The sequence below is a fragment of the Staurois parvus genome, unplaced genomic scaffold, assembly GCF_062004578.1.
Source record: "Staurois parvus isolate SC_StPar_1 unplaced genomic scaffold, SC_StPar_1.0 ptg000500l, whole genome shotgun sequence".
In the NCBI taxonomy this organism is placed as follows: Eukaryota; Metazoa; Chordata; class Amphibia; order Anura; family Ranidae; genus Staurois; species Staurois parvus.
Genome location: NW_028318296.1, coordinates 670,046 through 697,467, shown reverse-complemented (window position 1 = coordinate 697,467; position 27,422 = coordinate 670,046). Strand labels below are relative to the sequence as shown.

General features: G+C 45.0%; 1 protein-coding gene across 2 annotated transcripts in view; it reads right to left on the bottom strand.

Annotated features, from left to right (window-relative positions):
• The window catches only part of LOC149452041 (uncharacterized), an 860,283-nt gene that overhangs the window by 260,700 nt on the left and 572,161 nt on the right, over positions 1–27,422 (bottom strand). For both annotated transcript variants that reach the window (XM_089689852.1, XM_089689853.1), the window contains 3 exons: positions 21,629–21,739; positions 17,243–17,443; positions 14,903–15,016 (listed from right to left, as the gene is read on the bottom strand). In XM_089689852.1, the coding sequence (XP_089545978.1) occupies positions 14,903–15,016; positions 17,243–17,443; positions 21,629–21,739 (426 nt within the window). The remainder of the gene's footprint in view (positions 1–14,902; positions 15,017–17,242; positions 17,444–21,628; positions 21,740–27,422) is intronic.

Here is a 27,422-nt window from a genome sequence, read left to right as displayed (position 1 = left end):
AGCCCTGCAGCTGTATTTCTACTATAGGGCGGTCAGGAAGTGGTTACAGAAGTGGTTTGTGTTACGGTGCTGCGTTACTTTAACTGACAATTGCGTGCTCATGCAACGCTGTGCCAAAATGAAATTTACGTTCTTTTTTCAACACGAATTGAGCTTTCTTTCAGTGGAATTTGATCGCCTGTCTGCGGTTTTTATTTTTTTGCGCTATCAAAAAAAAGTCCAACAATTTTGAGGAAAAAAAACAATATTTTGGACTTTTTGCTATAAAACATGTCCAGTAAAAAATTTAAAACAAAATTTCGTCCTGAATTTAGGCCAAAATGTATTCTGCGACATCTTTGCTTAAAAAAATCCAAACTCGTGTAAATTAATTGGTTTACGTGAAAGTTATAGCGTGCACAAATGGCGGTATAGATACTGGATGTTTAATTTTTTTTTATACTAATAATAGCAGCGATCAGCGACTTATAGCGGCACTGCGGCAGACATTCTGACACTGGGGGGAACTGACTTGGGGTCACTGACATCCCCAGTGATACCAATACAGTGATTAGAGCAAAAAAAAAACCACTGACACTGTACTAATGGCACAGGGGAGGAAGGGGTTAACATTTGGAGGCAATCAAAGGGTTAACTGTGTGAGGGGAGTGTTCTACTAGGGGGCGGGGGGTGTACTTCAGTGTTACACACTGATCCGGAAGGCTGTGCCCAGTAATCCAAAACAGTGTGCTGAAAACTGACAGGGAAGACAGTACGAGTGATTGGCCCTGAACGCAGACTACTTGTGCCCAGGGTGCATTTGCAAGTGAATTTTTCCCAACAGCTCTGTGATGTCTGACATTACTGAACTCTTTATGAAAATGCTAGATGCCTGACTGTCATGCTGATACTCTCTTCAATCTCTGAGTCACGGACCAAAAGCTAATTTGCATATCAGGAATGTCAGAAGACTTTATCTGCATACCTGTGCCAAGTCAATGAATCCAAGTGTTGATGACAGTCATAGCAGCCAGACAATTAATATTTGCAGAATTAAAAGTCAGCATTGACAACCTATGTGTTTCTCAAATAAAAGGGACATTTCATAAAAATGTAAAGTCACTTTATGGGCCACCCCTACACCATATCAGAGTAAAAACAAATACCAAAAAATATAACATGCACTAACATGGGTCGTGGCTTTTAACAATTCCAGGAGGTGTGGTCACAACACCATGTCTCCTGCATGTTCAATATTGTGCTTAAGCTGGCCATATATTATACAATTTTCTTGTTCAATTTCCTTTAGATTTGTCTTCAGCTATGTAGTGCAAGGGCCTGCCTAATTGCATACAAACTGAACGTGTTTAGGTTTGACCTCATATTATATGATTTTGGAAAATTGTACAAAAAAATTGAATAATGTATGGCCAGCCTTAGGCATCCATGGGATGTCAATTGATGTCAGTACCTCTATTGTTTACAAGAGGTTGCCAACATGGTAAAGGGAGAAGGGTTACATATCAACTGCATGTCCATTACGTGGGCAGATTATTGGTTGCTTTCTCCATGTACAACTGGATTCTAAGGGTCCCGTGAATCCCTAATTGTAGGATATTGTAAATATATATATGTATATATGTGTGTATTCTCACGTTATTGACCAGGCCAGAATATGACTGGGCTAGATGTATTTTACACAACAAAAGGATAGCCAAGGACTGTTTGCTATGTTAAGTTTATGCAACATCACCTTGGCACTTGGGGGCCAACATGTTACATTTCAAAGGAGGTAATTTGCAAAATTACAAGGGTGATAAAATGCAGATTGCTCAGTCAGACCTGAGAGGACTTGGCCAGCATCTACTATCTAATAACATGAAAAGGGGTATTAAGTATGGTAAACAGCATTCTTCAAAGGGTAACTTGTTTATCTAATTAATAGTAAAAGAATGTAGTTTAGGAAATATCTGGACAACTTTGATTAGACTGCAGCTGTCCAAGCCCAAAAGGCATGCTGGACAGTGTAGTATCTCCATGTTTGATATGAAGTATCTTAAATGGGACTCTGAGGGCTGTTGTTTGTTCGTTGTACAAGTATTCATTTGGATTTCTGTCATCTGTTGCAAATATCTTTATCTGAATAAATGCATCTCTCTGGAAAAGAACTGTTGGACTAGTTGCTGAGGGAAAATACATTTATAAGTAAACCCTCCACATTAATATAAGACAACACTAACCATTTCACTGTGCATGCAGGTGTGAGCAGTAAGAAAGTAACAAACAAAACTGAAGAACATGAACAAAGTAGGACTCTAATTTCTTAATTTTTAAAAAATTTGTTGTCTATCATTTTTGAAGAATAAAAATCCTAGATTGTGTGGCCATACTCACCTTCAATCAGGAGCAGTCTCCAGCACTACATTTCCTTTGCCCACTACATGCCACCAGTCTTCCACATCGTTCAGTGCACTTCCTGTGAGCCCATTCAGTTATGAGAAGGAGGAGGGCGAAGGAAGTGATTTGCCCCAAGGACAATACAACATATATTGGGGTGGTGGCCTTGTGTGGAGAGACTCCCTTATTCAGACCTCAATCAGAGCTGGACCCAGAGATCCTGACAGCTTCTGGACTTAATAAAACTATCTGTTCCCTGTGTTTTTCCTGTGATCTTAGTACCTGGCAGATGCATTAAGGGCCCTTTCACTCTGATCAGTTTTTGAAGCACTTTTGGGGTTTAAAAAGAGAAAGAAAAATGTAGCCCTTTAAATCCTATAGATCTCTTAAACAAGAGGTGCACTGCCCTTTGAATAGGCCTGCATGCTGCATCTTTGGTGCGGTATTTCAAAAGCACTTTGCATTATAAGTCAATGTGAAGGCATCAAAAGTGATTCAAAAACTGATTATTGTAAAAGGGTTCTAACTTCCTTTTCTGACTCAGATGTTTTGGAGAGAGATGCAAAGTAAGCAGTGATGTTATATATCATTTGTTACAATAAAAGGAAAGCTGCATGATAATGACTAATTGTGGTAATGGCAGGGTTGCTAATAAGGGGTACAGCTGGCCCAGCTGTATTGGGCCCAGGACCATCAGTTCAACAGGGTGGTCCGGGCACTTGATGAGCAGGAGGGCTGGCTGTACTGCCTTACTGCTAAAACCAATCCCACTGTGGCTCCCCCTGCAGCACAATCAGCTTCTCCTCTTCTCCCCCCATCAGCTTTCAGATGGTCCAGGGAGCCACAGGGGATCAATTCTTGGAGGTAGAGGGGCAGCTACATACCCTAAGCAACCGTCCTTCGTATCCTACCTGATTTCAGAGGTGATTGAACTGGGGCAGGGATGGCTGAGACAGATTTTACCTAGTGCCACCATCCCTCCTCCTCCTGAATCATTGAGCCTTGTCAGCCTGTACACCTTGCATGTCAGTTCACTGCTCTCTGCCCGGACCTGTTATTCTACCAGCTACCCCCTTCCTGTACTCCGCCACTGTATGCCTGCTACCCTACCAACTACCCTTCCTGTAACCTGCCACTGTGTGCCTGCTACCCTACCAACTACCCTTCCCTGTAACCTGCCACTGTGTGCCTGCTACCCTACCAACTACCCTTCCTGTAACCTGCCACTGTGTGCCTGCTATCCTACCAACTACCCTTCCCTGTAACCTGCCACTGTGTGCCTGCTACCCTACCAACTACCCTTTCCTATAACCTGCCACTGTGTGCCTGTTACCCTACCAACCACCCTTCCCTGTAACCTGCCACTGTGTGCCTGCTACCCTACCAACTACCCTTTCCTTTACCGCAGCATTGTGTGCCTGCTATCCTACCAACTACCCTTCCCTGTAACCTGCCACTGTGTGCCTGCTACCCTACCAACTACCCTTCCCTGTAACCTGCCACTGTGTGCCTGCTGTCCTGCCAACAACCCCCTCTTTGTACCCTGCAACTGTGTGCCTGTTATCCTACCACCTACCCCTTACCTGTACTCTTCGCTCTTCAGTAAGCATTTGATAGGCAGTGACCTTTAACCCCTTCATCTCACACTAGTGCACTTAAAACTGAACAATGCATGTCGTTGTGAGATGCTTGCAAAGCAGCACCAATCACTTGAATGGGTCGTGTTTGACCGGGGGTATAATCCTTGCCACAGCCATGAAGCAAAGCAATCATGGCATGTGTACATCCCCAGTGAATGCCTCTGCAGCTAAAGGTGTAGTGGTTGGGGAGCAGTAAAAGTGCAGCTCAATTGTGAGGTTTTTCCACCCCACAACCTCACTTGTGAACAAGCCCTAAGTGCTCATTCACACAGGTACTCTGGCTGTGTGAATGAGTGGTTTGTCTTTGCAGCTGAAGATGCCTGTTACTCTATGGGCATGCACACAGCCACGGGTCCTACGTTTAATAGGTATACAGGGGTGGGTGAGCGTCACCAAATGCACACTGTTCAAGGCTGTATACCTGCACCCACACGCCTGTCAGATTAGGAGCTGTGGCTGTGTTCATACATGTGCTGCGTCCCCATTGTGTAACATAGGCTGCCTGCACACAGCCCCTGCCCCATAAACTACTGACCCATACTGTACAGGCCACAGCACCTATGTGAATTATCCCCAAGACCTCATTTACACTGAGCTTTATTTATTACCTCAATACAATGTTATCCTTTAGATTCAGCAGGATTTTTGTATTAGTTATATTGTATTTGTGTCCGCTAATAATGATTTTAGTGTATTTTTAGTGAAAATATTTGTTTTGATATTTTTGGGGGGATCCAGTCAGACAGGCTGTACAAGGTCCAGCTGCAGCCCTGGGGGGTGAGATTGTATTTTATTTTGCATTTTATGAACAAATAGGCGAGTCAATAGAAGTCATCTTGTTTAACACACTTCATGTAGTGAACTTTTAGCCCACAAGAATCTGTGTCTGCCATGAAAGAGCCATGAAAGGGCCAATTGTGTTTGTTTGTTTTTTTCACCTCCCAGACAAAATCACTTACAACACATCTCATGGCTGTGATAGCAGGGAAATTCTTCAAAGCTGAACATTCGTAACCTTTCCTTCCTGGTTGGGTCTGGATCCTCTTCTTTCAGGTGGGGAATTTCATTGTATGGAAAGGAACACAATAACACAGCAGCAAGTGATGTTTAAAAACAATATTTAGTCACAAAGATGAACATATTATCATCCTAATATTGTTCTAATACTGAAGAAGGCCAATAAAATCTGCTCTGACTCAGCTTCCAATGTATGCTCACAGGGAGGAGGAGATCACTGGTCAATGGCAGCTATTTACTTACAGGAGCATTCACACTTGTAAATGAGCCCTGTCTGCAATCAGCTGTAAGAACCCCAGCGGGGAATAGCAGGGATGTGCAATTCATATCGCCTGACCCCCGAGACATGTATTTCTGGGCGCCGGGCAGGTAGGGTTTTTTTGTCTTTAGCCGTGCTGCGGGCAAGCAGCAGGGCTCACCTGTCAGGTGGAAGCGCTGCCACCCGATTGCTTCCACACAGCCCACAGTGTTACCCTCCCCCCCCCCGCCAGCTATATGTCCCAGGCTTCGCTTGCCCATCTGCGGGCCCGGGACTGGCTCAATGTGTGCCGGCAGGATGTGGTATAGGGGAGGAAGGAGAGTAGACATATCTGCTCCCCTCCCCTTCTCCTGACCCGGAAGTGATGTGATGTCACTTCTGGGTCCCTGTTTGACACATTCCTGGTCATTGACGCCCGGAGAGAATGTAATGTGAGACATTTCAAAAAAGAGAACCTGTCACCAAAAAATCACCATATAGGGAGCTTTTTTTAAAAAAAGTTAAGTAAAAAAATTGTTGCCATTTCACGAGTGCACGCAGATTTAAGGTTTGACATAGACAGGCTCCAGTGATGGCTACGAGGATATAGGAGGATTCAGAGCACAGCGGCATACCTACTACAGATATGAACTGAGTCACACTTTGTTGGAGGAACCCAGGTTGCCCCTTCTTTAGCTGCTCTCCTCTTTCATGGTGGAACTACACCTTGTGGATCTATACTCTATTATACTTTTTGGGATTTCTGTCATTAGCCGGATTCCATGTCCTGACACACCTACTGTCATCAGCACTACCACAGAAGGGTCTTATCGGGGAGTGTGTCCATCTGCACGGGACAGGGGGACTTTAGGGATTTTGAATGGGGTGGAGGGTTAGCCTATGTTGACCTGGCTTCGGGGAGGAGGAGGGACCTGTAGGGTTGCTGGGGTTGCCCTGGGAGGGGGAGGGGAGGGTGGGACTGTGTGGGACATTGTTGGGGGGGGGTTGGTTGATGGTAGGGGGCTAAGGGGAGGAGATGGATGGGGTATGTGCATTGTTTTGTATATATGATCTGTTTTATTGTTGCGTCCATAATACATTTATACTGCTTATTAGCCTTTCAGGTGCTATATCCTTTTGTGGGGTTTTTTGATTAGAGTCTGAGGTGGCATACCAGGAAAGGCTGGATAGCTCTCCAAGAAGAAACAATCCCTTCTGAGCACTTGTACATAGTTCTAGGAAGTTACCCTCAGCTCAACAGTTCCTTGGGCATCCCACGTATCCCTCATCCCCATCCAAGTTTAAATCCCATATTAAAATGCAAAAAAATAACAAGTTCAAGGTCTGTTTACTGTCTCTGGAGTGCAAGGCTAGAAGGAAATGCGTGTTGCCTGGCTGTGCAGGACTATAGGGGGACCCAAATCTTCAGTAACTCCTAAGGGGGTAGTGCTACACTACCAACTACCACCTCCTTGTAACCCTCTACTGTGTGCCTGCTATCCTGCCAACTACACCCCTCTGTACCCTGCCATTGTGTGCCTGTTATCTTACCAACTACTGTTCCCTAAACCTGCCACTTTGTGCCTGCTATCCTCCCAATTACCCATTCCCTTTATCCTTCCACTGTGTGCCTGATATCCTTCCAACTACCCTTTCCTGTAGCCTTCCATTGTGTGCCTGGTGTTCCCCCAACTACCCCTTACCATTCCCCTTTGCTCCTCAGAGAGTATTTGACAGGCAGAGAGGAGGCATTGTATTGCACTAGCGCGCTGCAACCATATGCAATGCATGCAGTTGTGGGGCACTTGCAAAGCAGCGCTATTCACTTGAACGGGTCACCTGCTATTCACCAACAGCCACAGGTGTTAGTTAGACAGGTGTGCAGGTGTGGGTGAGGGGCCCCGAATGTACACTGTCTGTGTTTAGGGCCACACACCTGTCAGATTAGGACCTGAGGCATACCTTTCAACATTTTGAGATGGGAAGGAGGAACACCTATTAGCTAAAGTATGTTGGTATAAGATGCCCCCCCCCCCCCATCACCAAAGAACAACCAAAATAAATTCCCCAGCTCTTGACAATCGCAGCGATAAAAAACAAGGGGGCCGGGCTGTACAGTGACTGATCACTGTGATAGCCAATCGGTGGCTATCACAGCTATCATGTGACCCAGAATTGGGAGCCCTGAGTCTCGATCGTTAGGAGACAAATTAGGCCATGGAGCCAGTAGAGAGAGAAAGGGTGGAGAAGTTTGCTGATGGTCTGGCCTACTGCGCTGCAAGCCGAACACCCTGACAGCAGGAAAGAGAGAAAGCATAGCTTCAGGCCTGAACCGGAGGGGCCGAGGACTGTTCCTGTTCTGCGGGTGAGATGGACCGCCACACCCTGCTAATCCAAAGTAAATCGGGTGAGAGAAACCCAATGTACCTCACTGCCATAGTGAACATTGCTTGGCTGCCACTACAGCTACACCCTCATCCATAATAGTGAACACTGTCCACAAGTGCCGGCGGTGTTGCTGGAGAACATTTACACCACAGATACCATCCATCCCAATCTCAGGATACCGCGCTACACAATTAGTGTGACAAGTGCCCATTGACATAACAAGCAAGTGATTGATTTACTCAGCAGGCTACTTGTCATTATCCGCTTGTGCTTTGCCTAAGAAGAAGGGTTCATGTACACTGCAGCTGATAAACTCACGTTCAGGAGCTTTTCTGTGTTTTTTTCAGCAGCCCCTGAACCCTCCCTAATGTGTTTCTATGTGTCCATGTACACTATGTCATTTACAGGCAGTTGAGTTTACAGACATTTTTTTGAACGCAGCAAACTTGCATTCAGGAGTAGATCTTATCAACGTTTCAAATGTCAAACGCTTGTAAATGCGGCTAACTGTATAAATAAGCGTTTGCGGTTAGAAGCGTTTTTAACTGTTCCATAACCAAATGCTGTCCAGAGCCTTTTTTCATCATCAGATATACATGCAAAGCTTTTTCCATGTATTCAAATGAGCCCGGTACACCAGCGCAGTTAGTTCCAGGTTTTGCGTGAAGGAAAAAATGGTAGAACGTGCCGCATTATGCTCATGATGGGATCCATAGTGAATACAACCAGAAAAGACAGGTCATCTCAACACATACTGCTCTCTCTGCTTCTGCTCTCTCTGTACTATGTCCGCAGTCCCTGGTCATCTCCTGTACTATGTCCGCAGTCTCTGGTCATCTCCTGTACTGTGTCCGCAGTCTCTGGTCATCCCCTGTACTGTGTCCGCAGTCTCTGGTCATCTCCTGTAGTGTGTCCGCAGTCTCTGGTCATCTCCTGTACTGTGTCCGCAGTCTCTGGTCATCTCTTGTACTGTGTCCGTAGTCTCTGGTCATCTTCTGTACAGTGTCCGCAGTCTCTGGTCATCTCGTGTACTATGTCCGCAGTCCCTGGTCATCCCCTGTACTATGTCCGTAGTCTCAGTGAGACAAAATTATAAATTTTTGTGTGCAGAAAAGCAAATGTAAAGGAAGGTTCGGAATGTAGACACCCTAAGCTATCTGCTGAGAGGTATATTGAGTCCATGGAAGATTTATTTTTTTTACACAAGTTTCTGGAAAATGAAAAACATTTTTTTTTCTTTTTTTACTCAAAGTTGTCATTTAAATGATTTATTTCTCGCACAAGCCATGGGTATATGTGGAATTACACCCCAATATAAATTCTGCTACTTCTACCGACTATGGGGATACCACATGTGTGAGACGTTTTGGGAGCCTAGCAGCATACAGGAGTCTGAAATCCAATGACCACTTTGAAGCACGGAAAGTGCGTAACTTCCTCATTTCTTTCTCACTACCTATCACAGTTTCGGAGGTCCTGAAATGTCAGGATAGCACCAAACCCCGCCAAATGGTCTACTTTTGGAAAGTAGACACTCCAAGGAATTTAAAAAGAGGCATGGTGAGTATTTTGCAGATCTCATTTTTTCTCACAAGGTTTTGAAATATAAAAAAAGAAAAGAAAAAATATATTTTTGTTTTTTTTCTTCATTTTCCAAAAACTTGTGGCAACAGACAAGATCTGCAAAATAAGCTGATAGGTAGTCAGGAAGTGTAATGAGGAAATAAAGCCCTTTTAAAAGCCTGAAGGTGCTTATTGGATTTTGGGGTCCTGTACTTGGCTAGACTGCCAAAACGTCTCTCACATGTGGTACCCCCATACTCGGGAGAAGTAGCAGAGTGTATTTTGGGGAGTAATTGCACATATACACATGACATGTGTGAGCAGTAAATCATTTAAGTGACAATTTTGTGTAAAAAAAAATGTTTTTTTTGTAATTTCTCTAAAACTTGTGGTAAAAAAATAATTGATTCAACATGCCTCTCAGCAAATAGTTTGGGGTGTCTACTTTCCAAAAAGGGGTCGCTTTGGGGGGCCCAGCATAAGAAGTTTATGCCACACATCATTCACTCTTCTAACCACCTGAAGATCAAGCCTTTTCTGAAACTTTTTGGTCACATGAAAAAAATCAGTTTTTTTGCTAGGAAATTAATTTAAAACCCCAAACATTATATATTTTGTAAAGCAGACACCCTAGTGAATAAAATGATGGGTGCTACAATTTTTTATGTCATATAATACTCACGCAGTGATTTTTGAAAAGCAAATAAAAAAACAACCTTTTTTTACTTTTAATACACAAAAACACAATATATTGGCCAATTATTTGGTAACATATAAAAGATGGTATGCCAAGTAAATAGATACCAAACATGACATGATTTAAAGTTGCACATGCCCTGTGCAATGGTGACAAACTGCATACATTTTTAATATCCATAGGCAACGTTTTAAAAGCCTCTACAAGCTACCATTTTAGATTTACAGAGGCGGTTTAGTGTTAGAATTACTGCCCTTGATCTGACATTCACGGCGATACCTCATATGCATGGTGCAACCGCTGTTTACATACTGGCGCAGGGTCAATGCTCGCACACACAGGTGTGCGTACATGGGGGAGGGGGGGGTTGCGAGTTTTTTTTTTTTAGTTATTTTGATTTTTTGAATTATTTTTGCACTGTTCCTTTCATTTTTTTTAGCACTTTTAATGCTATCACAGGGAATGCAAATATCCCCTATAACTTCAATGGGCATTGTCATATATTCTTTTTTGAGAAATCTGGGGTCTATCAGACTCTGGATATCTCCTCTGCCCTTACATTACCTAATCAAACCAAGATCGGTGTGATCAGATGCTTTCCCAATTTACAAATGGTGCTGTTTATATCCTGCGAAACTGAAGTGATGAAATGCTCGAGGCTTCCCATTTCTTATACTGTAGAGATGGTTGGCTCCATTTTGGTTCCCAATCAGCTCTATGATCAGCTGGCAGAAACACTGGCTGCATTCTCAGGTTCCCCCGCTGGCACGGGACTGCCCAAGAAAACCGTGGAAGGCAGCGGGGGAGGGGGTCTATCATCTCCCACTGCTTGTAAAAGCAATCCTGCAGCTAATTAGCCACTAGGATTGCTTTTACATGACAGCAGATCGCTGGCTGAAAAATACGATGCCAGGATGATGCCTGCAGCTGTAGGCATCATCCTGGTATAACCAGGGATGTACCAGTATGTATAACCATTAAAAATCCAGGAATGTACCAGTACATTGCTGATCCTTGTTGGGATGCTATGTTTTTTTTTTTGGATGCAGCCTGTGGACTGAATGAAAAAATTAAAAGAAATCTCTACTAGTGTGTGGTATGCCCACCATTAGAATACACCGCCCTGCATCCACCCACTTCTAATGGTGGACACACATTAGGTCACAGGGTGCCACCTGCACCAGTTCTAAGATTGTACAAATGTCTAAATAGTGGCACGCTTGAATAAAAATTGTTCACATATAAGTGGTACCCCATAATAAAAAGGATGACACCGAGTCCCAAACTATCTTGCCACTTCTCCCTATGTAGTCTGGGCATCCAGGGGGCTCCACGTGACTATCTTTTCCCTCGTAAATCCAAATCTTATATGTATAGCCTGTTGTCCTCTCACAGGTCTTCTACATCTTGACCCCATATCTGGCACGCTTGCTGGGGAGAAATTGTTTGAATGCAAGGCGGCCAGAAAAATTAATGAGGGACTCATCAATGCAGATGTTTTGCTGGGGAGTATAGATATCTGCAAATTTTTGTTTAAGGTGATTTGCGAGGGGCTGAATTTTGTGGAGCCGGTCAAATTCAGGGTCACCCCGAGGACGACAGAATGTATTGTCTTTGAAATGCATAAAACACATTATACTCTCATTTCTATGCCTGGCCATGGCTGCAGAGAACACGGGCATATGATGATTCGGGTCTGTGGACTAATACAACCGCGATTCATTTTTTTTTAGTAATGCCCATGTTGAGGGTTAGACCCCAAAAAAATGTAAATTTTGAAACCGTAATGGGTTTCCATGCGAATGGTCTGGCAAGATTTGAATCTGGGTTGGCGGCAATAAATTGTTGTGCATATAAATTGTTTTGATCCACAATCAATGCATACAGATCTTCTGTGAAAAACAGCTCCAAAAATCAAGGGGAGTAGTTAAATTTGCTGTTTCCACCTGAATTCCAGATTGGTCAGTGAATGGGGGAAGTACGGGTGGGCTACCAATTGGGATCTGCAAGCACAACCGGAAGGATACTAGGTGCTCTACGGGCCTGTGTGCGAATTCTTGCTGGTTGCGGGACAATACTTGTGCTCGCCTCCGCACCAGATTGTACTACACTTATGGGACTCGCCACGTCACCAAGTCATACTGCAGTGCTGGTATTATTATTATTATAATACAGGATTTATATGACACCAACATTTTGCTCAGCGCTTTACAATATAACGGGAGACAATACAGCAACAATACAGTTCAATACAAGAGGGTTGGGAGGGCCTGATCCTGGGAGCTTACAATCTAAGAGGTATGTGAAAGACCAGGATGTACTAGGCCACTAGTGCTCGCCAGTTCACCAAAAGGTAGCGTGGCACTAGTACTGGCACTCTGCTGCCTATGAGAGTCATCAAAATTTACCGGAAAGTGCTAACAGAGATCAGGCCTAATTCTGCCAACACTGCGGTTTTGTGTGCAATGTATCAAGTGACAGTGACCTACTGACACTGCACTTGTTGGGGGAGAAAACCGGGTGCTGGCAGGTGCTGGGGCTGATCCCGTTAACGCTGTGTTTTTGGGAACACTATACTAATGTGAATGCTGGTATAGTGCTGATCTAATCAAAGATATTGATCCGTTCAGACACTACACTAGCAATGGAGGTTTATTGTGTATGAGCGTGTTCCTGGCAAACAAGGGGTTAAATGTGATTACTGGTGTACTGACATGCAATCTGACGCCATCTGGGAGGAGCATGAAAAGCACGGGTACGCGAATCACGTATTTATTATATATATGTGATTTTGCACACCCGTGCCACCCTGTAGCAGTATTTCTGTATAGGGTGGTCAGGAAGTGGTTACAGAATCGGTTTGCGTTACAGCACTGTGTTACTTTAACTGACAATTGCGTGGTCATGCAATGCTGCACCAAAATTAAATTTACGTCCTTTTTTTCACACAAATTGAGCTTTCTTTCAGTGGTAATTGATCCCCTGTGCGGTTTTTATTTTTTGCCCTATAAAAAAAAGACCGACAATTTTTGAGAAAAAAAAACAATATTTTGGACTTTTTGCTATAAAACATGTCCAGTAATAAAATTTAAAAATCAAATTTCATCATAAATTTAGTCCAAAATGTATTCTGCGACATGTCTTTGCTAAGAAAAATCCCAACACGTGTAAATTACCGTATTTTCTGGCGTATAAGACGATTGGGCGTATAAGACGACCCCCTACTTTTCCTATTAAAATGTAGTGTTTGGGCTATACTCGCCGTATAAGACTACCCCTCTTCCAATGCACACCAGTGGGAAGAATCATGCCCTATCATTGGTGTCAGTGGGAGGAATAGTGTCCCATCATTGGTATTAGTGGGAGGAATAGTGCCCCATCAATGGTATTAGTGGGAGGAATATGGCCCCATCATTGGTGTCAGAGCGACAAATCATGCCCCATCAGTGGTGTCAGTGGGAGGAATAGCACCCCATCATTGGTGTCAGTGGGAGGAATTGTGCCCCATCATTGGTATCAGTGGCAGGAATAGTGCCCCATCATTAGTATCAGTGGGAGGAATAGTGTCCCAACACTGGTGTCAGTGGGAGGAATAGTGTCCCAACATTGGTGTCAGTGGGAGGAACAGTGTCCCAACATTGCGCCTGTGTGCCTTTCCTGAGCTACAGTTCTGGCGGCCAATCACCGGTGAGGAGGCGGAGCCGAGCAGCTGAGCGAACATCCAGTGGCCGAACCGAATGAAGGAGCAGCCGCGCTTCCTGGACCGGATAGTTGACCGGAGCCAGGTAAGAGACGGCAGCCCCTGCCCACCCCTGTACTTAGTGTCCCTTCCGTTGGAAGGGGGGGCGGCGGCCCCTAAAAAGTGTCAGCATGCCGTATACCGGCGTATAAGACGACCCCCGACTTTTGAGAAGATTTTCAAGGGGTAAAAAGTCGTCTTATACGCCGCAAAATACGGTAATTGATTTACATGAAAGTTATAGTGCGCACAAATGGCAGTATAGATACTGGATTTTTTTTTTTTTTTAAACTAATAATAGCGGTGATCAGCGACTTATGGTTGCAATCAGCAACTTATGGCAGGACTGCGGTAGACATTCTGACACTGGGGGGAAACTGACTTGGGGTCACTGACATCCCTAGTGACACCAATACAGTGATTAGTGCAAAAAAAACCCCCACTGACACTGTACTAATGGCACTGGGGTGGAAGGGGTTAACATTTGAAGGCAATCAAAGGGTTAACTGTGTGAGGGGAGTGTTTTATTAGGGGGCGGGGGTGTACTTCACTGTTACACACTGATCTGGAAGGCTGTGCCTAGCAATCCGAAATAGTGTGCTGAAAACTGACAGGGAGGAGAACTCCATTGAAAACAATGCAGCCTTCCTCCCCGTCAGTGTTTGCTGGCAATTGTCGGACTCCGGCAGGTAATCACTGACCAGGACCCGGTGATTGACATCTGCGGCTGCGATCGGTGCCATGAGTAGGATGGTCGCGTGCACCCCCTACCCCAAAATGTAGGATCACGTTTATATATGTGATCCTGCGCACTGGGGCCGCCTTGTAGCAGTATATGTACTGCGGGCGCCCCTTAGTGGTTAAAAATGCACTTACATTAACAAAGGAAACAATGCAATTTCTATTAACAGCAGGGCCACGGCTCCCACTTCACTTCCAAGTACAGCTGTCAATCAAGTTACCCAGCAGAACGAGGCCTGGGTGTGCTGCCTGCTCGCAGTATATATGGTGGTAGTTGGAGCTGGGAGAATTTGGAGCATGTGTGGATAATGTTACAATCACTGGTGCAAATGCTTGTCTGAGCTAGGCGCAGGTAGTTCTTAAGGAAACTACTACCAGAACGGTGTCATTACAAGTATTTTGAATTCATGTGAATGTCTCCCACAAACTTATATGTCCTAACAGATGTATCATTTGTGCAGATTGTGCAGCTGTAAACATATATATTAAAAGAAAACACTTACACGGCTCATATATCATGATATCCTCTTCCATTCCATCTATTTCAGAGAGGAGCTCTTTTCTCTTGTCTTTATTGACGGTGTCAGGTAGTTTTTCCAGAGAGTTGGTATGGAAACCTGGGAATTACAGAAGGTTTCAAGAAAATTCACACTTTTGCCAGAACCTTTGCACATCTATGTACACATCACATCTACAGTCTATAGTTCAAAATCTTTATAACTAAAGCCCAACTCCAAGAAAAATGACATTTAAATAGTATGTAGCACCCTCCTAGATAGGAGCTAGGATAAGAAGAGTACAGTTGGTTCCCCTGCTTGATAGGACAACTGTTAGGAGAATTTACTTAGGCTTCCTGCTTAAGAGAGAGCTGCAATTGTTTAGTAATGCCTGCTCAGCGTGTTCAAGTGCTGCTAGTTCTACCTCTGACTTCCTCTGTATCCAAGCAATCTAGGAAGGTTCTGGATGTATAGGTGGAACTCATGCAGAACACAGCCAGACATTCTGACACTGGGGGGGAACTGACTTGGGGTCACTGACATCCCCAGTGACACCAATAGAGTGATCAGTGCAAAAAAAAATGGCACTGGGGAGGAAGGGGTTCACATTAAAAGGCAATCAAATGGTTAACTGTGTGAGGGGAGTGTTTTACTAGGGGGCGGGGGTGTGTGCTTCACTGTTACACACTGTTCAGGAAAACTGAACTCAGCAATCTGGAACAGTGTGCTGAAAACTGACAAGGAGGAGAGCTCCATTGAAAACAATGCAGCTGTGCTCCCTGTAAGTGTTTGCCGGCAATCGCCGGGTTCCGGCTGGTAATATTGGCCTGGACCCGGTGATTGACACCCGCGGCCGTGATCGGTGCTGCGGGTAGGACAGCCCCCTACCAAGTAAACAGGATGACGTTTATAAACTTGATCCTGTGCACAGGGGCCACTTTGCTGCAGTATATGTACTGTGGGTGGTCCCCTAGAGGGTAAATACTGTTATTTATTGTGTATGTTGATATACATTGGTTCATAGTTGCTGACCTTGATAAGAGTTATTATCAAGTTAAATGCTATTCTGTTATTCTTGACTCAGTTACCCTGCAATTCAATATAAACGTCACATTGGTTTATACTACTCTGTGTGTGAGTCCATTTTGCAGGTGTGAATTATCTGGGTTAGCAGAGTACATTGGTGTCAGCAGAGGGTGGACTCCAACAGGGGGTTCAGATTGCCAGGGATCCCAAACTTATTACTCAAGCAATGCTCATGGGGGTAGTGCTACATTCGAAATCAGGAACAGTCCCTTGAAATCAAGGACAGTTGGGAGCTATTAAGAAAAAATGAGGGGGGTGTATCAGCACAAACACTGCTGGAAGTCCTGGGTACTCTTAGTATGGGGTAATTGTGGTGGTTATGGCTGTTATATGAAGAGCGTGGGGATCCGTGTAGCACTGAGGGCAAGGCTTCCAAATAGACTGTAGCAGACTCTGTAGGTGAGAGAAGGAGAGAAGCGCCTCTAAGTGCAATATTTCTGTTTATTAAAGTATATATGTAGGAAAACTCTCATAGATAAGGTAATTGTAAGCATGAAAACCGTGGTTAACAGTAAGGTGGTATCCAGGGTGAAGAGCCGTCATCTATTTGCAGTATGGAGAGGTCAGCTTGCTACTGGAGAAGCGTTGTGGCTGGAGGGGAACAGCGGTGAGGCCGGTTGGCGTGCACGTCCTCCCTCAGAGCCAGATGGCCGTGATGACGTCAGGTACCCGAGGTGCACTGTGACGCGTTTCGGAGCATGCGCTGGCCGTGGAAGGCGGAAGTGCGCTCCTTTTTCAAGCAGCTCTCCATACTGCAAATAGATGACGGCTCTTCACCCTGGATACCACCTTACTGTTAACCACGGTTTTTATGCTTACAATTACCTTATCTATGTGAGTGTTCCTACATATATACTTTAATAAAGAGACATATTACAGTTGGGAGCTATGCCTGAGGTTGTGTCCGTACCCATAACATAACATAGGCTGCCTGCACACAGCTCTAGCCACAAAAACAATTGATTCACACTGGACAGGCTACAGCGCACATGTGAATGAACCCCAAGATCTCAGTTACACACAGAGCTTTTGTTTTTACTTCAATACAGTTTTATATTTTAGATTTAGCAGGAATTTCATAAGTTATGTTGTGTTTGTGTTTACTAATAATCATTTAGGTATATGTTTAGTAAAATTATGAGTTTGATATTTTTGAGGAGATGCCCCGTGATTTCTAACAGCAGCCCTGGGAGGTGAAAAGGTATTTTAATTTGCATTTTATAAATATATAGTGGAGTCGATAGAAGTCATCACACATACTGTGGTACGCTTCATGTTGTGCACTTGTAGCCCACAGGACTTCGTTCACCATGGAAAGGCCGATTGTGTTTGTATCCCAGACAAAATCACTTATGAGACCGAAATCATTTAGCTCAGACAAGAATTTTCTAAAACTGAATTTTGTCAAACTCTTATTCATGGTTGGGGCTGGATTCCCTTCCAGGATGATAACGTATCCACCTGGAAAGAAACACAATAACATACAGCACTAAGTAATGTTTAAAACAATATACACTGCTCAAAAAAATGAAAGGAACACTTTTTAATCAGAGTATAGCATCAAGTCAATGACACTCCTGGGATATTGATCTGGTCAGTTAAGTAGCAGAGGGGGTTGTAAATCAGTTTCAGCTGCTTTGGTATTAATGACCCCCAAAACAGGAATGGTTTTAGAGGTGGAGGCCACTGACATTTTTTCCCTACTCCTCTTTTCTGTTTTTCACTAGTTTTGCATTTGGCTAGGGTCAGTGTCACTACTGGTAGCATGAGGCGATACATGCACCTTACAGAGGTTGCACAGGCAGCCCAACTGCAGGACGGCACATCAATACGTGCCATTGCCAGAAAGTTTGCTGTGTCTCCCAACACAGTCCCAAGAGCATGGAGGAGATTCCAAGAGACAGGCACTCTAGGAGAGCTGGACAAGGTTGTAGAAAGTCCTTAACCTATCAGCAGGACCGGTATCTGCTTCTTTGTGCAAGGAGGAACCGAATGAGCACTGCCAGAACCCTATAAAATGATCTCCAGCAGACCACTGGTGTGAATGTCTCTGACCAAACAATCAGAAACAGACCATGAGGGTGGCCTGAGGGCCCGATGTCTTCTAGTGGGTCCTGTGCTCACTGCCTGGCACCATAGAGCTTGACTGGCATTTGCCACTCAATACCAGAATTGTCTAGTTTTTTTTTGGTGGTATCTACTCACCGCTGGGTATTTTACTTTTTGCCTTATAAACAAAAAAAGAGCAAAAAATTTGAAAAAAAAGTTTCTTTGTTTCCATTAAAAAATTTTTGCAAACAGGTAATTTTTCTCCTTCACTGATGTGCGTTGATGAGGCTGCACTGATAGGCAGCACTGATGGGCACAGATAGGTAGCACAGATAGACGGCACTGATGAGCTGGCACTGATAGTGGGCACTGATAGTCGGCACCTTCTAGCGGCACTGCTGGGCACTGACTGGCGGCACTGCTGGGCACAGGTGGGTGGCACTGCTGGGCACAAGAGGGCGGCACTGGTGGGTGGCACTGCTGGTCACCGATCATCAGGGCACTGATCATCAGTGCCCTAATGATCTGTGCCGATCCCTGCTCTGACAACTGCTGGTTCTCAACAGTACTTTCCCCACGCTTTGACAGCGTGAGGAAAGTGCAGCCGAGAACCAACAATTGAATTTCCCGGTGATCAGCATGTCATTGGACATGGCTGATCATGTGGTAAAAGGCCGCTGTGATTGGATTTTTACCAGATCACATGATCAGCTGTGTCCATAGGACACAGCAATCACAGAGATTGCCGGGTGCGCGCCCCCGGGGGCATGCAGGAGAGCGCGTTCTTGGAGGACGTCATATGACACCCTCCCAGAATTGGCCGGCCACAGTGCAGCCGTCATTTGTCTATCTGCGGTCGACCACTAGTTAATATAAGACAACACTAACCATTTCACTGTGCATGCAGGTGTGAGCAGTAACAAAGTAACAAACAAAACTGAAGAACATGAACAAACTAGGACTCTAATTTCCTAATTTTGTAAAAATGTGTTATCTATCATTTTAGAAGAATAAAAATCCTAGATTGTGTGGCCATACTCACCTTCCATCAGGAGCAGTCTCCAGCACTACTTTTCCTTTGCCCACTACATGACACCAGTCTTCCACATCGTTCAGTGCACTTCCTGTGAGCCCATTCGGTTATGAGAAGGAGGAGGGCGAAGGAAGTGATTTGCCCCAAGGACAATACAACATATATTGGGGTGGTGGCCTTGTGTGGAGAGACTCCCTTATTCAGACCTCAATCAGAGCTGGACCCAGAGATCCTGACAGCTTCTGGACTTAATAAAACTATCTGTTCCCTGTGTTTTTCCTGTGATCTTAGTACCTGGCAGATGCATTAAGGGCCCTTTCACTCTGATCATTTTTTGAAGCACTTTTGGGGTTTAAAAAGAGAAAGAAAAATGTATCCCTTTAAATCCTATAGATCTTTTAAAACAAGAGGCGCACTGCCCTTTGAATAGGCCTGCATGCTGCATCTTTGGTGCGGTATTTCAAAAGCACTTTGCATTATAAGTCAATGTGAAGGCATCAAAAGTGATTCAAAAACTGATTATTGTAAAAGGGTTCTAACTTCCTTTTCTGACTCAGATGTTTTGGAGAGAGATGCAAAGTAAGCAGTGATGTTATATATCATTTGTTACAATAAAAGGAAAGCTGCATGATAATGACTAATTGTGGTAATGGCAGGGTTGGTAATAAGGGGTACAGCTGGCCCAGCTGTATTGGGCCCAGGACCATCAGTTCAGCAGGGTGGTCCGGGCACTTGATGAGCAGGAGGGCTGGCTGTACTGCCTTACTGCTAAAACCAATCCCACTGTGGCTCCCCCTGCAGCACAATCAGCTTCTCCTCTTCTCCCCCCATCAGCTTTCAGATGGTCCAGGGAGCCACAGGGGATCAGTTCTTGGAGCCAGAGGGGCAGCTACATACCCTAAGCAACTGTCCTTCGTATCCTACCTGATTTCAGAGGTGAGTGAACTGGGGCAGGGATGGCTGAGACAGATTTTACCTGGTGCCACCATCCCTCCCCCTCCTGAATCATTGAGCCTTGTGAGCCTGTACACCTTGCATGCCAGTTCACTGCCCTCTGCCCGGACCTGTTATTCTACCAGCTACCCCCTTCCTGTACTCTGCCACTGTATGCCTGCTACCCTACCAACTACCCTTCCTGTAACCTGCCACTGTGTGCCTGCTACCCTACCAACTACCCTTTCCTTTACCACAGCATTGTGTGTCTGCTACCCTACCAACTACCCTTCCCTGTAACCTGCCACTGTGTGCCTGCTACCCTACCAACTACCCTTCCCTGTAACCTGCCACTGTGTGCCTGCTGTCCTGCCAACTACCCTTCCCTGTAACCTGCCACTGTGTGCCTGCTACCCTACCAACTACCCTTCCCTGTAACCTGCCACTGTGTGCCTGCTGTCCTGCCAACTACCCTTCCCTGTAACCTGCCACTGTGTGCCTGCTATCCTACCAACTACCCTTCCCTGTAACCTGCCACTGTGTGCCTGCTGTCCTGCCAACTACCCCCTCTTTGTACCCTGCAACTGTGTGCCGGTTATCCTAACACCTACCCCTTACCTGTACTCTTCGCTCTTCAGTAAGCATTTGATAGGCAGTGAACTTTAACCCCTTCATCTCACACTAGTGCACTTAAAACTGAACAATGCATGTCGTTGTGAGATGCTTGCAAAGCAGCACCAATCACTTGAATGGGTCGTGTTTGACCGGGGGTATAATCCTTGCCACAGCCATAAAGCAAAGCAGTCATGGCATGTGTACATCCCCAGTGAATGCCTCTGCAGCTAAAGGTGTAGTGGTTGGGGAGCAGTAAAAGTGCAGCTCAATTGTGAGGTTTTTCCACCCCACAACCTCACTTGTGAACAAGCCCTAAGTGCTCATTCACACAGGTACTCTGGCTGTGTGAATGAGTGGTTTGTCTATGCAGCTGAAGATGCCTGTTACTCTATGGGCATGCACACAGCCACAGGTCCTACGTTTAATAGGTATACAGGGGTGGGTGAGCGTCACCAAATGCACACTGTTCAAGGCTGTATACCTGCACCCACACGCCTGTCACATTAGGAGCTGTGGCTGTGTTCATACATGTGCTGCGTCCCCATTGTGTAACATAGGCTGCCTGCACACAGCCCCTGCCCCATAAACTACTGACCCATACTGTACAGGCCACAGCACCTATGTGAATTATCCCCAACACCTCATTTACACTGAGCTTTATTTATTACCTCAATACAATGTTATCCTTTAGATTCAGCAGGATTTTTGTATTAGTTATATTGTATTTGTGTCCGCTAATAATGATTTTAGTGTATTTTTAGTGAAAATATTTGTTTTGATATTTTTGGGGGGATCCAGTCAGACAGGCTGTACAAGGTCCAGCTGCAGCCCTGGGGGATGAGATTGTATTTTATTTTGCATTTTATAAACAAATAGGGGAGTCAATAGAAGTCATCTTGTTTAACACACTTCATGTAGTGAACTTTTAGCCCACAAGAATCTGTGTCTGCCATGAAAGGGCCATGAAAGGGCCAATTGTGTTTTGTTTTTTTCACCTCCCAGACAAAATCACTTACAACACATCTCATGGCTGTGATAGAAGGGAAATACTTCAAAGCTCAACATTTGTAACCTTTCCTTCTCGGTTGGGTCTGGATCCTCTTCTTTCAGGCAGAGAATTGTATTGCCTGGAAAGGAACACAATAACACAGCAGAAAGTGATGTTTAAAAACAATATTTAGTCACAAAGATGAACATATTATCATCCTAATATTGTTCTAATACTGAAGAAGGCCAATAAAATCTGCTCTGACTCAGCTTCCAATGTATGCTCACAGGGAGGAGGAGATCACTGGTCAATGGCAGCTATTTACTTACAGGAGCATTCACACTTGTAAATGACCCCTGTCTGCAATCAGCTGCAAGAACCCCAGCGGGGAATAGCAGGGATATGCAACTCCTATCGCCTGACACCCGGGACATGTAGTTCTGGGCGCCGGGCAGGTAGGGTTTTTTGTCTTTAGCCGTGCTGCGGGCAAGCAGCAGGGCTCACCTGTCAGGTGGAAGCGCTGCCACCCGATTGCTTCCACACAGCCCACAGTGTCACCCTCCCCCCCCGCCAGCTATATGTCCCAGGCTTCGCTTGCCCATCTGCGGGCCCGGGACTGGCTCAATGTGTGCCGGCAGGATGTGGTATAGGGGAGGAAGGAGAGTAGACATATCTGCTCCCCTCCCCTTCTTCTGACCCGGAAGTGATGTGATGTCCCTTCTGGGTCCCTGTTTGACACATTCCTGGTCATTGACGCCCGGAAAGAATGTAATGTGCAATGCCTTACATTCAGTGTAATACAGGGGAGACATTTCAAAAAAAGAGAACCTGTCACCAAAAAATCATCACATAGGGAGCTTTTTTTAAAAAAAGTTAAGTAAAAAAATTGTTGCCATTTCACGAGTGCACGCAGATTTAAGGTTTGACATAGACAGGCTCCAGTGATGGCTACGAGGATATAGGAGGATTCAGAGCACAGCGGCATACCTACTACAGATATGAACTGAGTCACACTTTGTTGGAGGATTTTGAAAGGGGTGGAGGGTTAGCCCATGTTGACCTGGCTTTGGGGAGGAGGGACCTGTAGGGTTGCCCTGGGAGGGGGAGGGGAGGGTGGGACTGTGTGGGACATTGTTGGGGGGGGGTTGGTTGATGGTACGGGGCTGGGGGGAGGGGGTGGATGGGGTATGTGCATTGTTTTGAATATATGATCTGTTTTATTGTTACGTCCATAATACATTTATGCTGCTTATCAGCCTTTGAGGTTCTATATCCTTTTGTGGGGTTTTTTGTTTAGAGTCTGAGGTGGCATACCAGGAAAGGCTGGATAGCTCTCCAAGAAGAAACAAACCCTTCTGAGCACTTGTACATAGTTATAGGAAGTTACCCTCAGCTCAACAGTTCAGGTATCCCTCATCCCCATCCAAGTTTAAATCCCATATTAAAATGCAAAAAAAAACCCAAGTTCAAGGTCTGTTTACTGTCTCTGGAGTGCAAGGCTAGAAGGAAATGCGTGTTGCCTGGCTGTGCAGGACTATAGGGGGACCCAAATCTTCAGCAACTCCTAAGGGGGTAGCGCTACACTACCAACTACCACCTCCTTGTAACCCTCTACTGTGTGCCTGCTATCCTGCCAACTACACCCCTCTGTACCCTGCCATTGTGTGCCTGTTATCTTACCAACTACTGTTCCCTAAACCTGCCACTTTGTGCCTGCTATCCTCCCAATTACCCATTCCCTTTATCCTTCCACTGTTTGCCTGATATCCTTCCAACTACCCTTTCCTGTAGCCTTCCATTGTGTGCCTGGTGTTCCCCCAACTACCCCTTACCATTCCCCTTTGCTCCTCAGAGAGTATTTGACAGGCAGAGAGGAGGCATTGTATTGCACTAGCGCGCAGCAACCATATGCAATGCATGCAGTTGTGGGGCACTTGCAAAGCAGCGCTATTCACTTGAATGGGTCACCTGCTATTCACCAACAGTCACAGGTGTTAGTTAGACAGGTGTGCAGGTGTGGGTGAGGGGCCCCGAATGTACACTGTCTGTGTTTAGGGCCACACACCTGTACCCACACACCTGTCAGATTAGGACCTGAGGCATACCTTTCAACCTTTTGAGATGGGAAGGAGGAACACCTATTAGCTAAAGTATGTAGGTATAGGATGCCCCCCCCCCACCACCAAAGAACAACCAAAATAAATTCCCCAGCTCTTGACAATCGCAGCGATACCATATATGTGTATGTTATTTGTAGTTTGTACCTGTAGTATAGCCCAGAAACAATAGTGCACATTTGTCGTTTTTTTTTTACCTAAAACACACTGACACCTACGTATTTATCTTTTTTTTTTTTTGTTACAAACATTTTTTTTGCCCTCTATGCCAGGAGTTAGAGACATACAATGTATCTCTCTCCTCCATTCATAGAAAGAAAAAAAAACAAGGGGGCCGGGCTGTACAGTGACTGATCACTGTGATAGCCAATCAGAGGCTATCACAGCAATCATGTGACCCGGAATTGGGAGTCCTGGGTCCCGATCGTTAGACAAATTAGGCCGTGGAGCCAGTAGAGAGAGAAAGGGTGGAGAAGGTTGCTGATGGTCTGGCCTATGACGCTGCAAGCTGAACACCCTGACAGCAGGAAAGAGAGAAAGCACAGCTTCAGGCCTGAACCGGAGGGGCCGAGGACTGTTCCTGTTCTGCGGGTGAGATGGACCGCCGCACCCTGCTAATCCAAAGTAAATCGGGTGAGAGAAACCCAATGTACCTCACTGCCATAGTGAACATTGCTTGGCTGCCACTACAGCTACACCCTCATCCATAATAGTGAACACTGTCCACAAGTGCCGGCGGTGTTGCTGGAGAACATTTACACCACAGATACCATCCATCCCAATCTCAGGATACCGCGCTACACAATTAGTGTGACAAGTGCCCATTGACATAACAAGCAAGTGATTGATTTACTCAGCAGGCTACTTGTCATTATCCTCTTGTGCTTTGCCTAAGAAGAAGGGTTCATGTACACTGCAGCTGATAAACTCACGTTTAGGAGCTTTTCTGCGTTTTTTTTCAGCAGCTCCTGAACCCTCCCTAATGTTTTCCTATGTGTCCATGTACACTATGTCATTTACAGGCAGTTGAGTTTACAGACATTTTTTTGAACGCAGCAAACTTGCATTCAGGAGTAGATTTTATCAACGTTTCAAACGCCAAATGCTTGTAAACGCAGCTAACTGCATATATAAGCGTTTGCGGTTAGAAGCATTTTTAACTGCTCCATATCCAGATGCTGTCCAGAGCCTTTTTTCATCATCAGAAATACATGCAAAGCTTTTTCCATGTATTCAAATGAGCCCGGTACACCAGCGCAGTCAGTTCCAGATTTTGCGTGAAGGAAAAAATGGTAGAACGTGCCGCATTATGCTCATGATGGGATCCATAGTGAATACAACCAGAAAAGACAGGTCATCTCAACACATACTGCTCTCTCTGCTTCTGCTCTCTCTGTAGTATGTCCGCAGTCTCTGGTCATCTCTTGTACTATGTCCGTAGTCCCTGGTCATCTCCTGTACTATGTCCACAGTCTCTGGTCATCTCCTGTACTGTGTCCACAGTCTCTGATCATCCCCTGTACTGTGTCCGCAGTCTCTGGTCATCTCCTGTACTGTGTCCGCAGTCTCTGGTCATCCCCTGTACTGTGTCCGTAGTCCCTGGTCATCTCCTGTACTGTGTCCGCAGTCTCTGGTCATCTCCTGTACTGTGTCCGCAGTCTCTGGTCATCCCCTGTACTGTGTCCGCAGTCTCTGGTCATCTCCTGTACTGTGTCCGCAGTCTCTGGTCATCTCCTGTACTGTGTCCGCAGTCTCTGGTCATCTCCTGTACTGTGTCCGCAGTCTCTGGTCATCTCCTGTACTGTGTCCGCAGTCTCTGGTCATCTCCTGTACTGTGTCCGCAGTCTCTGGTCATCTCATGTACTGTGTCCGCAGTCTCTGGTCATCTCCTGTACTACGTCCGCAGTCTCTGGTCATCTCCTGTACGGTGTCTGCACTCTCTGGTCATCTCCTGTACGGTGTCTGCAGTCTCTGGTCATCTCCTGTACTGTGTCCGCAGTCTCTGGTCATCTCCTGTACTGTGTCCGCAGTCTCTGGTAATCTCCTGTACTGTGTCCGCAGTCTCTGGTCATCTCCTGTACTGTGTCCGCAGTCTCTGGTCATCTCCTGTACTTTGTCCGCAGTCTCTGGTCATCTTGTGTACTATGTCCGAAGTCTCTGGTTATCTCCTGTACTGTGTCTGCAGTCTCTGGTCATCTCCTGTACTATGTCCGTAGTCTCTGGTCATCTCCTGTACTACGTCCGCAGTCTCTGGTCATCTCCTGTACGGTGTCTGCACTCTCTGGTCATCTCCTGTACGGTGTCTGCAGTCTATAGTCATCTCCTGTATTATGTCTGCAGTCCATTGGTTCAGAATATTTTTTTTCTTGTTTTCCTCCTCTAAAATCTAGGTGCGTCTTATGAAGCGAAAAATATGGTATATATTGTACATGACATAGGCCTGACCAAGGTGTTCATTATCTCAACAGTTGCTGGCTTTAATGAAGTTCTTTAAGATAGGCTCAGTGAGACAAAATTATACATTTTTGTGTGCAGAAAAGCAAATGTAAAGGAAGGTTCGGAATGTAGACACCCTAAGCTATCTGCTGAGAGGTATATTGAGTCCATGGAAGATTTATTTTTTTTCACAAGTTTCTGGAAAATGAAAAACATTTTTTTTCTTTTTTTACTCAAAGTTGTCATTTAAATGATTTATTTCTCGCACAAGCCATGGGTATATGTGGAATTACACCCCAATATAAATTCTGCTACTTCTACCGAGTAGTATGGGGATACCACATGTGTGAGACAGTTTGGGAGCCTAGCCGCATACAGGAGTCTGAAATCCAATGACCACTTTGAAACACGGAAAGTGCGTAACTTCCTCATTTCTCTTTCTCACTACCTATCACAGTTTCGGAGGTCCTGAAATGTCAGGATAGCACCCCCCCCCCCAAATGGTCTACTTTTGGAAAGCAGACACCCCAAGGAATTTAAAAAGAGGCCTGGTGAGTATTTTTCAGATCTCATTTTTTCTCACAAGGTTTTGGAATATAAAAAAAGAAAAGAAAAAAATAGAGATCTGCAAAAAACTCACCATGCTTCTTATCAAATTCCTTGGGGTGTCTACTTTCCAAAAAAGGGTCATTTGGGGGGGGGGGTGGTGCTATTCTGGCATTTCAGGGCCTCCAAAAAGGTGATAGTCAGGAAGGGTAATGAGGAAATAATGCCCTTTAAAAGCCTGAAGGTGCTTATTGGATTTTGAGGTCCTGTACTTGGCTAAACTGACAAAATGTCTCTCACATGTGGTTTAAAATAAATAAATTCTTCTATTGATTCAACATGCCTCTCAGCAAATAGTTTGGGGTGTCTACTTTCCAAAAAGGGGTCATTTTGGGGGGTGGGGGCACTCTTCTAACCATTTGAAGATCAAGCCTTTTCTGACACTTTTTAGACACATGAAAAAAAAATCAGTATTTTTTTGCTAGGAAATTAATTTAAACCCCCAAACATTATATATTTTTTTAAAGCAGACACCCTAGTGAATAAATTGGTGGGTGCTACAATTTTTTATGTTACATATTACTCGCGCAGCAATTTTTCAAATGCAAATTTAAAAAAAAACACTTTTTTTTACTTTTAATGCACAAAAATACAATATATTGACCAATTGTTTGGTAAAATATAAAAGATGATGGTATGCCGAGTAAATAGATGCCAAACATG